Source organism: Epinephelus lanceolatus, chromosome 10 (assembly GCF_041903045.1).
Source record: "Epinephelus lanceolatus isolate andai-2023 chromosome 10, ASM4190304v1, whole genome shotgun sequence".
NCBI lineage: Eukaryota > Metazoa > Chordata > Actinopteri > Perciformes > Serranidae > Epinephelus > Epinephelus lanceolatus.
The window spans coordinates 21,636,036-21,648,664 of record NC_135743.1 but is presented as its reverse complement, the minus strand read 5'-3'; the positions used below and the strand labels follow the sequence as shown (position 1 = coordinate 21,648,664).

Sequence of the window (12,629 nt, the reverse complement as noted above, 5' to 3'; positions counted from 1 at the left end):
ATGCAGCCGGCAGCCGCGAGGTAGATATGGGGGCAAATGCGTTCCGTATAAGTTCGCGCATTAAAAGTGCTTTTTTGGCCACTGACCGGTTCAGATCGCCAGTGCTATCTCTGTAAATAGCATACTAAGCGTTTCCCTGACCCTTCACCTCCTCCCGGCTGTGATGTCATCACGCAAGAGCTTTGCCTGTTGCCGGAAGAAAGCAGAGGAGTCATGCTGAGCGCCGCTCAGAGGGGCGCTGGTTGTCCCAGAGTACAGTCGAGAGTTTTACTGCATCAGTATCATGGCTGCATATTTACCCGATTTCGAGAATGAGGATGAGCCCTTTTATTACGATGGCCAATCAAGTAAGTATAACTAATATGTCTTTATGCATGTAATACTGATACCTAGAATTGTCTCCGAGACGCACATTTACTGTTGCATACTTTGCCCTCGTATATACCGTACCGTTTTCTTCCGGCAACAAGCAAAGCTCTCGCGAGATGACGTCACAGCCGGGAGGAAGTGAAGGGTCAGGGAAACGCTTAGTATGTTATTTACAGAGATAGCACTGGCGATCTGAACCGGTCAATGGCGAAAAAAAGCACTTTTAATGCGCAAACTTATACGGGACGCATTTGCCACCATATCTACCTTGCGGCTGCCGGCTGTATCCGCCTCCCTCAATACTGAACCAATTTTAAAACGAGTTGTACCTATGAATCATACGCACACATACACATGGGGAAATAGGGCCCAGGTTTAAAAATACCGAAGTTATCCTTTAACATAAGGCTGTGTTTCAAACCTTTTTTTTTTTCAGCTGAAACACCAGGCACTCTTCTGAAAGTGTCCAGCTGCCAGCTCTTAAGTGCTTTTCAGCTGAGACACTTTGGTTGCTATGATACAGAATATCTGCGAAAGTGAAAATGTCGACACATGATAAGAGTGGATGTAGGGTAGGTAAGAGTGTGCAGGAGAAGAGGACGGATCTGCCGGTCAGTAGGCCCAGGTAGGTTCAATATTATTTTGTCCTTGTACATGAGTCTTTTTGGTATTTGTCTCCACTGTGACTGGATGGCTGGGTAAAAAGTGACAGTGACGAGCGCAGTGTTTTGAGTTGAACCTATTTGCAGCCCTCTGCAGTGCTCAGCACCTCGTCATGTGGCTTTTTTATCAGACAGTTTTCTTATACAGATAATAACTTTGCCAATTCCTGACTATTTCATTTAGGCAACGTTCCCGTATGACTTCTTGTGCTGTGACAACTTTTATCATTTCAGAGGTTTCTTTTCCTTTGTGAAATAAAAGAAATGTTTTGTAGAAAAATGTTTTTTTTAAAGTGAGACACTGAAGAAGCATTGTTTTGGTGTAAGCACTGAAACTCAGGAGTCCTGTCAGCAGTTTCTAATACACAGCCTTTGTCAACACTGCTCTCAGGTCTCAGTGACAATATTAAAAGAGAAGAGACATCTGTACCCTGGAGTTTTGAGAACAAGATGTGGCATGACTTACCGGGGAGTTTGTCGGAGGAGGATCATTTTTGTCAGGCGGTGAATGAAACTTAACAAAGGCCAGTCCGTATGCTATGTTCTGCAAAACACACCCACAAAGTCATCTTAGATTTTATTTCACAAGTGGCAGCAGATACATGCGTATTAGTACACACCTTTCTTCACACAAGTAAACTTTAATTCAACAGTTCACAGGACTTCAACACACAACATCAACAGGTGCAGCCAAGCAGCTTCAGTACAAGAAGACCCTTACTGTGCTGTGTTTGTAAAGCAATGATCTGTATTTTTTGTTAAATTCGGAAAATGCAAATGTTTTACATTTAAGAGTCAGATGGTAATCTTAGTTTGCACTCTGTTATTTTAAACGTCTGGGCCTTACCTTGCTGTATGGCTGGCTACACACAATTTTCACTCTGTCCCACTTCTCCTGTGCTGTGCTCTTCTGCAGCTGGTTGGGCCCAAAGAATCGCACCCGGTTCATGTTGGTGCCATTTCGGCTCTCCGTGGGGGACATGAAGGAAGACATAACCAAAAGAACCTAAAAGAGTGAAAGATTGACATCAAAGAATTTGGACAAAAAATGTGGAGTAATTCCAATGATAAGGACGTGATATGCTTTGTACTTGGTTGGGTTTGAGATAATACCTCATAATCCTGGTCTCTGACAGCTGAAGAGTTCCCCACCAGCACCTCGATGAAAGCCGACCCTTCATTTCCAATATCAATGCTGTGCACCTGCTCCTCCTTCTCGAACTGAGAGGAAAGTGAAACAGTACATGTCAACAGAGCTTACACAAGAAACAAAGCTGAAAGAGCTAAAAGAATGGATTTAAGAAGACAAAGTCTTTTACTTGTCCTACGTTTAACACATTTATGCCAAGAAAATACATGTATACCTTTTTGGACACAGACTGTCCCCTACTGATACAGTAATTTGCAATAATATACACTCTCCTAATGAAAATTTCAGTGTGCCTCAAGTGCCTTTAACATATTCTGTAAATCCTGTAATCTAGACAAAGATGAGCACAGTATGTTCTTGTCTTCCACACTTTACAAGCAGCATTCTAAATAAGACAGGAAGTTTGCTTCTGCCTAATCCCTAAACCAGTGGTTCCCAATTGGTGGGTTGAAGTCTAAAAGGGGTCCATTCTGAATGGATCGCAAGTGTTAAGTTTGTCAAAAAACACTTTATTTTGAAATGCAGGAAATTTCTGAGACAGAGTTTTTACTTTGAAGTGCCGTTTCCTGCTGTAGAGTGAGTGACTAACAGACAGCTACTTAACAGAGACAGCAAACTAGTTCGATGACGTGGCCAAACGTGTGTACTGAGTTGACCTTGAACTAATTACTAGGGAGAAATCTAGACCCTGTGGTTCGACAGATGGGAACCACTGCCCTGCAAGAGTGTCTGTAAGACAATGCAGACAAGGGGAATCCCACAATGGCACAAATACATCAACAAAGGAGACGTGGGAGTAGAAGTCAACATTTTCAATCGGTGAAATGTTCAACACAGGTTCTGTTGCAGACTGGAAACTCATCTGTTCAGGTGGCATCTTGCCTCACAAAATAAAACAAAATTTAAAAAGGAATGGGAAAAAACTTTATCTCTTCTTGTCTCTAATTATAGCACTTGATGAAGTTAATGTTCTTGCATGATTTTTGCAATTTTACTGTTGCATCCACATGGTTGAATATATTTTTGAAAGCTGCTTTGGCTAAAAGTGTCAATTAAATAAATGTAATGTTTGGAAACAGCTTCACATTTCAGAAGTTATAGATAACAAAAGTGAGTGCCCAACCATTATTACATGACAATAGCAAATACCAAGTTGGATTAAAAGCTTTCCTTTCGTGGATAAACAGCCAGGAAAGGAAGGGTAAGTGAATTTGGGACATAAAAAAAGATCTCGTATTTAGATAAAAACTTCTGTGATACTCAGCAAGTTAGATCTGAGCAGCAGTGTTTGATCTGGTTCAAATGAACTTTATCACCAGGTTATAGAAGTCTACTTCATGACGTAAGTAAATTTCACATCAATAATGACAGAACAACATGTTATGTAACCGCTGCTGGGTGACACATGTGGGAGTAAGTTACACAGGGGGTCAAAAACATACCTGCAGAATGACTGATGTCTGCTTCTCCCCAGCTCTTGCTGCTTTCCACTTCCTGTAGGTGTCAGAGCTCAGCAGGTTGTCTGCCTTGTGAGTCTGTTGTGCATTAGGACAAGAGGTGAGTGGAAGTGAGGCTCGCATTTGGCTAAATAAAAAGCATATATCTACAAACTTTGTGTCAAGGGACAAACGGGAACATTGTTACGGTTCAATGTAAGTGAGAAGTGAACTTACATTGTCCTCGGTGCTGCAAGAAACGACGTGTTTGAGTTTGATTTCTGGCATGTTGTTGAATCTTGACAGGTTGAGGGTAAATTAATTATCCAGTATGAAGGGGAAAACCTAAGCGCTGTCTCAATCAGTTAACAACAAATATAAAACACACAAATTGTCCTTTCAGTGGCGTTAAATTAAGCCTCGAAGACTTCAGTAAATGCGCCTTGCTGTAAATCAGCTACTGTGCTTGCTAACGTGATAGCATGCTAGCAAACAATAGAGTGAACTTTTCCTGATTAGCCTAATGATTTAAACACACACTAAGTGCTGTTAGCACGAACCTTTGAAACTGTTATGTGCGTGACACATAGCCGCTAACTTTGGCATTACGTTAAATATCAGCAAACATATAGAAATGCTTTTAATTTTAAGTTAAAGGTGCGTGGAAGCGAACTCATATTCCCACCAAAAGTCCGATGGCTGTTGTGTTGTGACGCAACTTCCGCCTAATGGCATTTTTCATCCAATGGGAGCGTTCTACTTCTTCTTCTGCAGTTTAAATGGCATCATCAGCTTTATCGCCACCAATCGTTCAGAATATGCACAGATCAAATCAAACACATACATTTAATTATAAACTCTAAGTATTGTATGTACTTTTTTCTTCCTTTCCTCTAAAAAACATATACTTTATTTTTATATAATATATACAATATGACATTTACCTTGTTGTGGACACTCATCTCTTCTTTTGTTACCAAGAAACCTTTTCATAAACCTTTTTTTCATGGCACACATTTTGAAATCTCACAATAGGAAAATCACAGATGCAGTTTTCATTAATAACAGCTCAGGTTCTGGCATTCCTGATTTAACTGCAACTGTAAGAAAAAAAAGAAAAAAAAAACAAAAAACAACAGGCATCCTTGTTTCCTAGTCTTCCAGTTCTAGAAATCAGATAACATTGTTGATCCCTAGGGGGATATTGCCAGACCAAATAAGATAAAGACAAAGAAAGGATAAAAACAAAGCAATTAGGAAAAGTACATCTACATGTGTAGAAATTATAGTTTACATACATGTGCTTTATGTGCACTGATGTGGTATATTTGCAACAAAAAGGACTTCAGCCAAAAGTCTACTTTCCAGTCAAATGTTATTTAACGCTCTAAACACCAAAAGACATCTGCTAAAAAGTTAGATTCTATATGTAAAGTGGATGTTGCGTAATCACAACCTTGCAAGTGGAAAGTTTCTGAGAGCTCAGAGTTCACACATTCATGTTCACAACTTTTAATGTCATTAACATGAGCTGACGAGTTCCATTTGAGCGTGGCATGAATTATGTATTGATAATAGTGTGTTTTTTGATGGATGGATGAATGGTTGGACAGGACTTTGTGGGTGAATTCTCCTGTATTTCTTCTTTTGTTGTCTTTGTTGTAAATGTTGCAATGTTTTTTGTACTTTGCAGTTACAGTAAATGGTAGTTCTATAAACACAGTGCTCATGCTTTTGTGTGAATGGTGTGAAAAACTAATGAAAAGTTGGCCACAGAATGGCTTCACTGGCAAAACTAACTGGGATGCTTAGTAGAACAAAGAAAGTATTAGTGTTATCAACTGCACCCGAGCTCTTCCTGCAACAACACTTCTGTTCTCTCATGAGCACATTGACACACTTCCTCACTTGTGTAATAAATATTACAAACTGCATTATAGGTTGAGCTGCATACTACACTGCCATGCACAAGTTGAAGGAGCTGATGGGGTTACATTTCACTGGGGTTGTACCTTGTATGATTCCATGTAACAGATACATTTAATTGAAATTTAAATCACCACCTGAGGATCACTTTGTGTTAACCATGCTGCAGCTGCCGTTACAAATGCAATTGGAGCAGTTGGTGGTAAGACCAAATCAAATCTGAGTGCTTATGTGTGCTCGTGTGTGTGTAGAATAGACACAGGATGAAATGATAATAATAAAAAACTCTTATCAATCCGTTTCATATTTCATAAAAAACAAAGAACAGCACACAGGCACGTCACAGGCAAACACTCAAAGAGTTCAATATGGATTAACAATATATACAAATAACTGAATGTTACATAAGCTATGTATTACCGCCAGTGTGAGATTGAATCTGAAGTCTAATGTGAGTTTAATGTAGCAGGTGAATCATGTCACTCTCACAGTGAGCTCAGAGGATCTCCAAGTAGATGGCTGTCTCTGCATCAGCCGCAGCAGTGCCCTGCACCTCTCTTGTGCCTCTCACCCCCAGACCCACTCGTCTGTCTGTTCCTCCAACTTCTCCTCCTCTTCTTCTCTCTCCTCCTCTTCGGGCCATCGGACGCATCTGAAAAAAGGAACAGATGTATGCAATGCCCGCTGTTGCTGATAACAGAATATCAGAACCCATCGGCTATCAGCCTGACAACTGTAAGCCTCTGAGGGTGACAGCCAATACTTTAGGAGATCTGGTGTAGCCAGTAGATATCTGGGCCAAGACTTCCTCATCCATATGCTGGTCATTGCGGCTAATCTCTAAAGAGATAAAAAGCTAAAAGCTTAAAAAGCTAATATATGCTAAATCATCGTCAGACCATAGTTGATGGCTTTTGAGATTGCATTTCAGCTGATGTGTTCTGTCTCTTCCATTGCCTACAGATTTTGCATTCATATGCAGATGTCTGTTTATAGAGACTAGTCCATACCCACTGGTAGCTTTGTCACCTTCTACCTATGCCAATCCTCAATGCCTATGTGCAGTTTCACATAGACTGACCACATCAGTGAGTAGAAAAACATGGGACAGACAGAATGACTGACTGACAGAATGACACACTGACAGTTTCCGTGATTATGTACAGCATACCATACCATGACTTAGTCATACCAAAAATTAGAAAAAAAAACCAAACAGCATTCGGCCACAGGGGGAGCCACAGCGATCGGTCGCACTTTAGCCATGTTTAAGCCTTTTTCTGTTGTTATAGCGCCACCCAGTTGCCAATTAGAGTTACATTTTCCCAGTCACCTTGAGGCGTCCTGTTCTACATATCTACCAAGTTTAGTAAATATCGATATGGTGGCTAGGCCTAGATAAGAAATTAGCTCTCTAGCGCCCCCATTTTGTTTGATGGGGTCAATAATGGAGAGGTCCCTTCAGATCATGTGTGGTCATATGTCTATAAAGTTGTGTGGTGATCGGTGAAACCCTTGAGATGTTATACACCTTTATGTGATGAGCCACGTCCTCTGCAATATTCATTGCCTTATAGAAGCTCAGTTTTAGTAAGTTTTCCAACTTTTGCCAAGAGGGAACTTTAGATATTGTTCACTGAGTTTCATGCAGATCGGTCAAACTTCCTAGGAAGAGATCGATTTTAAGTGTTTTTCAAAAAATTCAAAATGGCGGAAAATCTGTATAACCGGAAGTTATGGGTTCTTGAGGTAAATTTGTTCCTCGTGAGGAGAGGCATCTCTGTGCAAAGTTTCATGTCTCTACGACATACGGAGCATGAGATATGCCCATTCAAAGTTTGCAATTTCAATCTGTTGCTATAGCGCCTCCCTTTGGCCAACTGATGTAATATTGCTTCATTCGCATCCTCCCATGACCCTCTACCACTGTGCCAAATTTCACATGGATTGACCAAGTCAGTGAGGAGAAAAACGTGGAATTCGCCATTATCTAGTAAGATTACGAAGAACATAACCTTCACGCAAATCTGTGGTTGTTAACCCTCTATAGATAAAACCTTTGTCATGTTTGCTGAAACTATCACAGTATCCTGACAGTAGTACGTAAGATAGTTAATCTGTGAAAAAAAATCATGTTCCTCTGCCTCCTCATAGTGCTTCTAATGGCATTCTCTAGAAAATACCACAGTTGGATGAAAACAACCAATCAGAGCCAAGGCGTCTTCAATGCAACTGTCAATCATATCCATCACTGCTCTTGAACTGCAGTCAAACTATCATACTAGGCAGTGCTTATCAATGATGAATCAAGATTCTGTTACTGCACTGCCTATTTCTCACCTCAGGTGTTTTCAAAAATGTATGTTAGTGTACTGTTTAGCTGTAAAATGAGGAAGTTTGGCTGGTGGGCGGTGCTTGGTTTTGGCTCAACTGAGTCACAAACATTCTCATTTTACAGCTAAACAGTACACTAAAATATGTTTTTGAAAGCCTTTGACAACAGAATCTTGATTCAGAAATGAACAGCGCTGCCTAGTTTGACAGTTTAACCGCAGTTAACGAGCAGTGACTGACATGACTGACAGCTGCATGAAAGACACCTCGACTCTGATTGGTTGTTTTCAGTCATGTGCAGTAGATTCTACTAAATGCCATTAGAGGGACTACAAGGAGGCAGAGGAACACACTTTAACAACTGCTTTAAAGATAACATTAATCAAATACCTGCTTAGTGTGGACAAAAAGAGGTGTGCAGTTCTGGTATACAAGTTGGTAGCTGCCGTTGGTGTAGATATGAGTCACTTCTGTGCAGTTTATATAGAGGGGCATTCGGTCCTGGTAAATTCCCAGTCCTCCAGGGTACATGGCTGGGCGTCGACTCAGGACATTTCTGTGAGAGGCAGAACAGGTACGTGAAACCTCAAATTGTGCAAGTGTGACAAAGTTAAGTAAACATTTAAAGGGCAGATTTGCCTCACATACTTTCCGGCTCTCTTTCGGCAGCAGTAGAAACAAAGAGACAGAAGGAATATGAGCAGGCAGATGGACGCAGCGGGTATCAACATCCACAACAAAGGTGCTGTCTCTGTTTATGGACAGAAAGAGATGGATCAGAATATGATGTGAAACAATAATATATTAATTAGAGTTTTCTCTGGTCACCATGGGTGGAACAACATGGATTATATTTTAACTCTAGGCCTTTCAGACATATTGCTCGTTCAAGCTTGATGTAACGACTTCACTTAGATATTCCACCATAAGTAAGCTTTTAAATTGCAACAGACTGAGCACTGCAGTATAAAGACATATAAAATGGACTGCAGCAACAGGAAGGCTCAATAATGGTACAACAACATATGGTTTTCTTTGAGGTATTCACTTTCTTCCCATCTACTTATGCTTCCGAGCTGCAGGCACGTTGCACAGATGTTTGAGCACCACCACCCCTACATCAGAGCGAATAAACAAGAGGCAGAGCTGTTGTCCCTGTAAGTGTGGGAGAACATTGCTTTGAACAAACCTTCTCCTCCCTGCAGCAACATCAGCGAGTCATTTCCTAGCGCATTGAAAGCAAAGCAGATCACAGTCTGAGGTTTGTCCATGTGGCCCTTCAGTGTGGCTGTTAGCGTGTTGCGCTCAGATGTTACGGAAACGTTGTAATTGCCAGGTGGAACGGTATCATTCACGCTCCAGGTGACTGCTGGTTTGGGGTTGGAGTCGACCGAACAGCGACACAGCAACTCTGAATCGTCCACAACACAGGTGGAGGAGAGCCGGAGGATGGCTGGTTTATCTGTAGGAGAGAAGGGGCACATTTAAACGTCATCAGAACAACTATGACCACAACCGTCCAGTTAGAGGTGTAACAAACTACCTGTTGTTACAGTTACTCTTTGACAGCCTTGTAAACCAAACATATATAGGTTAAGCTTCTTGTGAAATAATCCTAATATATGTGTGCATGGTCATCAGAGGTAGGCCTACAGGAAGTAGGATTACATTGTATGTTTAGCGGCGTGGGCCGGGACTCTCCTCGACCGATCAGGTTCTTTGCTGAGCAGCGGACCCTCATGTCTCGTGTCACGTTGTGCACCCGGACTGTGTGTGTGCGCTGGTCGAGGTGCACTGTACGGCCGTGCTGGCTGTAGGACCAGCGATACTCAGACACCGGTGGGTCAGCTTTACACGAGCAGACCAACAAGGCGCTGCCCCCCTCCTGCACTATCAAGGACTGGACCTGAACCTTTACATCTTTTGGTGAGACTATAAAGCATAGAAAAAAAGCAAGGTTAGCGTGTTAATGAGTCAGGAGACACAAAGATAATAGTTAAAACTATGCTTACATGTCACATGCAGATCCTTTGAAATGGCCAACGCTTTGGCCCCTGGGTAGCTGACTTCACATTTGAGCCGGGGTTTCACCTGATGTGACACAGTGAAGGACAGAGAGGCCAGTAACATCGGCCTGTGGGGCTCTGGGTGAAGTGTCTGTACCTCCCCAGGCTCCGTGCTGTTCAGCTGGGCTCCTCTCTCCCAGCTCCACTGTAGGGCCGGAGGTCTGGAGGGGCAGTGATAGCTGACGGAGCAGTTCAGGGTGACCAGCTGTCCCTCTGTGGCAGACAACATGCCGCTGATGACGGGAGCCTCAGGGGTGTCTGTCAGTGAGGAAATGCTCCATCATTACAGTGTTTTAATACTGATGTGTACTTTCTTAGAGACAAAAAAATAATTCTAAAAAACAGCAAGGCCATTATTGTGGTATTTCTGTCCCCAGACATTCATTTTCATGTAGGTATAGGAACTATTTAACCCATCAGCCACATGTATTTACGGCCTACTAAAAGAAAGATTAGTATGCCATTACCAACTGACTGAATACTCAAGCAAGACAGTTGTGACAGCCGATCTGATCCAGCCAGCAGCTCTCACACCTCTGAAAACGTTACAGTGAATTTCTAAACAGGCATTAATTGGATAAAGTGACACATACTGGGAGTCTATAGTTACTTTCTCACCTGAAAAATGTTAAAAATCAATCATTTGACAGATAAATAGCTTTTTGCCTGGCTCAAAAACTGCATTGTTGGGCAGTCTGTCCAGTAAGCTCACCTCTCACAGTCCTGGCAGGTCTACACAAAATTAACATACTGTGCATTGTGAGCTCACTATGTAACTCAATTGTCAGAGTTCTGTACTGTGTGTTTGCATGAATATACTGGATTTCTGTTCCTACACTATAATATATTTTCTTTGCTCTGGATACACAGACATTTTTTGGTTGTTAAATATCCACCAGTCAAGTACTTTTATAAGAGAAGAAAGAGCCAGTACAGTGACTCCCCCACTCACCCACAATATCCAGATTGAAGCTCCTTGGCTTCCCCCACAGTAAGCTGTCACCTCTCTTCAGAGCGATCTCAAACACCCGTGAGTCATCCTGGCTGATCCTTTCGATCTTCACCGAGCAGTCTCCATCTGCGACTCGCCCAAAGAGCGACGTCCGGCCTTGGAAATCCCGGCTCACTTGATCTCTGTCCTCGCTGTTAAAAGCGGTGCTGCGAAGAGGGAACAAGTGACCACCACCTCTGAACCTCAGCCGGACATCCACCCTCTCCTTCCTCCCCCTGGGAGGGTGAGGAGCTAGAGGAGTGAAGGAGCAGGGGATCACCACACAGGAGCCCACCAGTGCTTGGACACGGTCAGGGACTGAGGGCACAGGAGAGACAGCCTGGACTCTCCTCCACAGTGTGGCTGCTGTGATAGAGAGCAGAATAATTTAACAACACACAGGGTCTGATGTAACTATGCCAGGTTCAAGATTAAATCCCGGGGGACAGCAGCCAGTCAGCTGTGTTGTGATGTTCATGTCTTGTGTGCTTGAGTTTTACTTTAAACTTGACCACTGAGAAGCTAAAGACAGTTCCCATAGTACATGGCCAATTAAAACGTTTCTAATCCAAACTACAACACTCACAATCCTAACTGATTTAATTCCCATGAGATCTTCTCGAAAGGTCATCATAAAGAATAAACTTGAACTAACACGAGGTTAGAGCTGCTGTATTTAGCTGCACTGTCTACAAATGCATGTTATGACCTAGAACAATTTCGCAACAGATGTATATTTAGAAAAAGGAAGAGAGCAACAGCACTTGTGGCTCTGGAAAATGTATTGCGCTCAAGTATTATACTCGGTGGGAAATTGCGAAGTAACTACTTAAAAATCCATATTATCTTGATTATTTCAGGAATTATTTGCATATACATTTTCATATTATCATCAACTTCAGAAGAAGAGAAGAGAAATTAGCATTTAACTATTAAATGACAGAAACGATCCTCATCTGTGAATATAATGTAATCATGCGCTACGGTATATTCTGCAGGACATATTCACAGACAGAAAAATTAACGGTTTCTCCATCACTTGGAGTAATAATTATGTTAATGACAGAGATAATTTAATGAGGTCAACAACACGGTATGAATTAAATTCATACATTAATTTAAAGCTCATGCATTTCTTAGAGAAAATAATATATGATTAAATTACTCACCAAAAATCAGAGGACACACAAGAAAGACAGTGTCCACATGCATGACTGCAACCCTGCTGTGCCAGCACAGACAGAGGGAAGGATGAACAAAGGAGCAAAGAGGGGGAAGTTGGAGTGTTTCATTGTGCTCCTGATACTATGACTTCACTTTGATGGCCCCTCTTACTCTTTCAATATCTTCAATATCATTTATGCTTACTACATTCATTCATTCATTCATTACAAACCACTGAACTAATTTTACAATCAGCAATGGTAGAGTTAAGACTTCACACTTATTTAATCATGTCAAAAGATTTAAATACAGATTTAGTTGCTGGAAGCAGGAATTGTTTGGAAAGAGAGACCTCAGCAAGTCTGTGTGAGACAACACATGACAATGGGTGAGTCACTCTCATGCTGTTGGCCATTTCCTCAAAGGCTCCAACAGCTACATGTGTTAATTTCTGATTCCCTCTGTCTACATCGACTGTTCTAACCATATCTCAAAGTGTGATAAAAGTGATAGCAATAAAGATCAATAGAA

General features: G+C 41.7%; 2 protein-coding genes across 3 annotated transcripts in view; both read right to left on the bottom strand.

The window, feature by feature from the left end:
- The window catches only part of xrcc1 (X-ray repair complementing defective repair in Chinese hamster cells 1), a 34,449-nt gene extending 30,121 nt beyond the window's left edge, over positions 1-4,328 (bottom strand). The window contains exons 1-5 of the mRNA XM_033641386.2: positions 3,855-4,328; positions 3,624-3,716; positions 2,145-2,252; positions 1,879-2,037; positions 1,498-1,575 (exon numbers count right to left, since the gene is read on the bottom strand). Coding sequence (XP_033497277.2) covers positions 1,498-1,575; positions 1,879-2,037; positions 2,145-2,252; positions 3,624-3,716; positions 3,855-3,905 — 489 coding nt within the window. The 5' untranslated portion in view covers positions 3,906-4,328. The remainder of the gene's footprint in view (positions 1-1,497; positions 1,576-1,878; positions 2,038-2,144; positions 2,253-3,623; positions 3,717-3,854) is intronic.
- Positions 4,329-5,116: 788 nt separating this feature from the next.
- LOC117265682 (sialic acid-binding Ig-like lectin 5) lies at positions 5,117-12,317 on the bottom strand. 2 transcript variants are annotated; one of them, XM_078171749.1, is made up of 8 exons: positions 12,104-12,317; positions 10,896-11,297; positions 9,890-10,201; positions 9,546-9,809; positions 9,067-9,339; positions 8,526-8,628; positions 8,268-8,433; positions 5,117-6,195 (listed from the first exon to the last, which is right to left on the bottom strand). In XM_078171749.1, the coding sequence occupies exons 1-8, from the start codon at positions 12,144-12,146 to the stop codon at positions 6,040-6,042; spliced, it is 1,719 nt and encodes a 572-aa protein (XP_078027875.1). In that variant the 5' UTR covers positions 12,147-12,317; the 3' UTR covers positions 5,117-6,039. The 2 variants fall into 2 exon arrangements, with proteins under 2 accessions (XP_078027875.1, XP_033496209.1); XM_033640318.2 differs by having other exon boundaries at positions 10,896-11,300; positions 12,104-12,297.
- Between the last annotated feature and the right edge of the window lie 312 nt (positions 12,318-12,629).

Excerpts from the sequence above, each read along its gene's own strand:
- LOC117265682 (XM_033640318.2), bottom strand. The coding sequence starts at position 12,146 with ATGCATGTGGACACTGTCTTTCTTGTGTGTCCTCTGATTTTTG. Across the intron at positions 10,202-10,895 it reads CTTCAATCTGGATATTGTGG|ACACCCCTGAGGCTCCCGTC; the intron begins GTGAGTGGGGGA and ends CCTCACTGACAG. Across the intron at positions 8,629-9,066 it reads GTTGCTGCAGGGAGGAGAAG|AGACAGCACCTTTGTTGTGG; the intron begins GTTTGTTCAAAG and ends GTCCATAAACAG.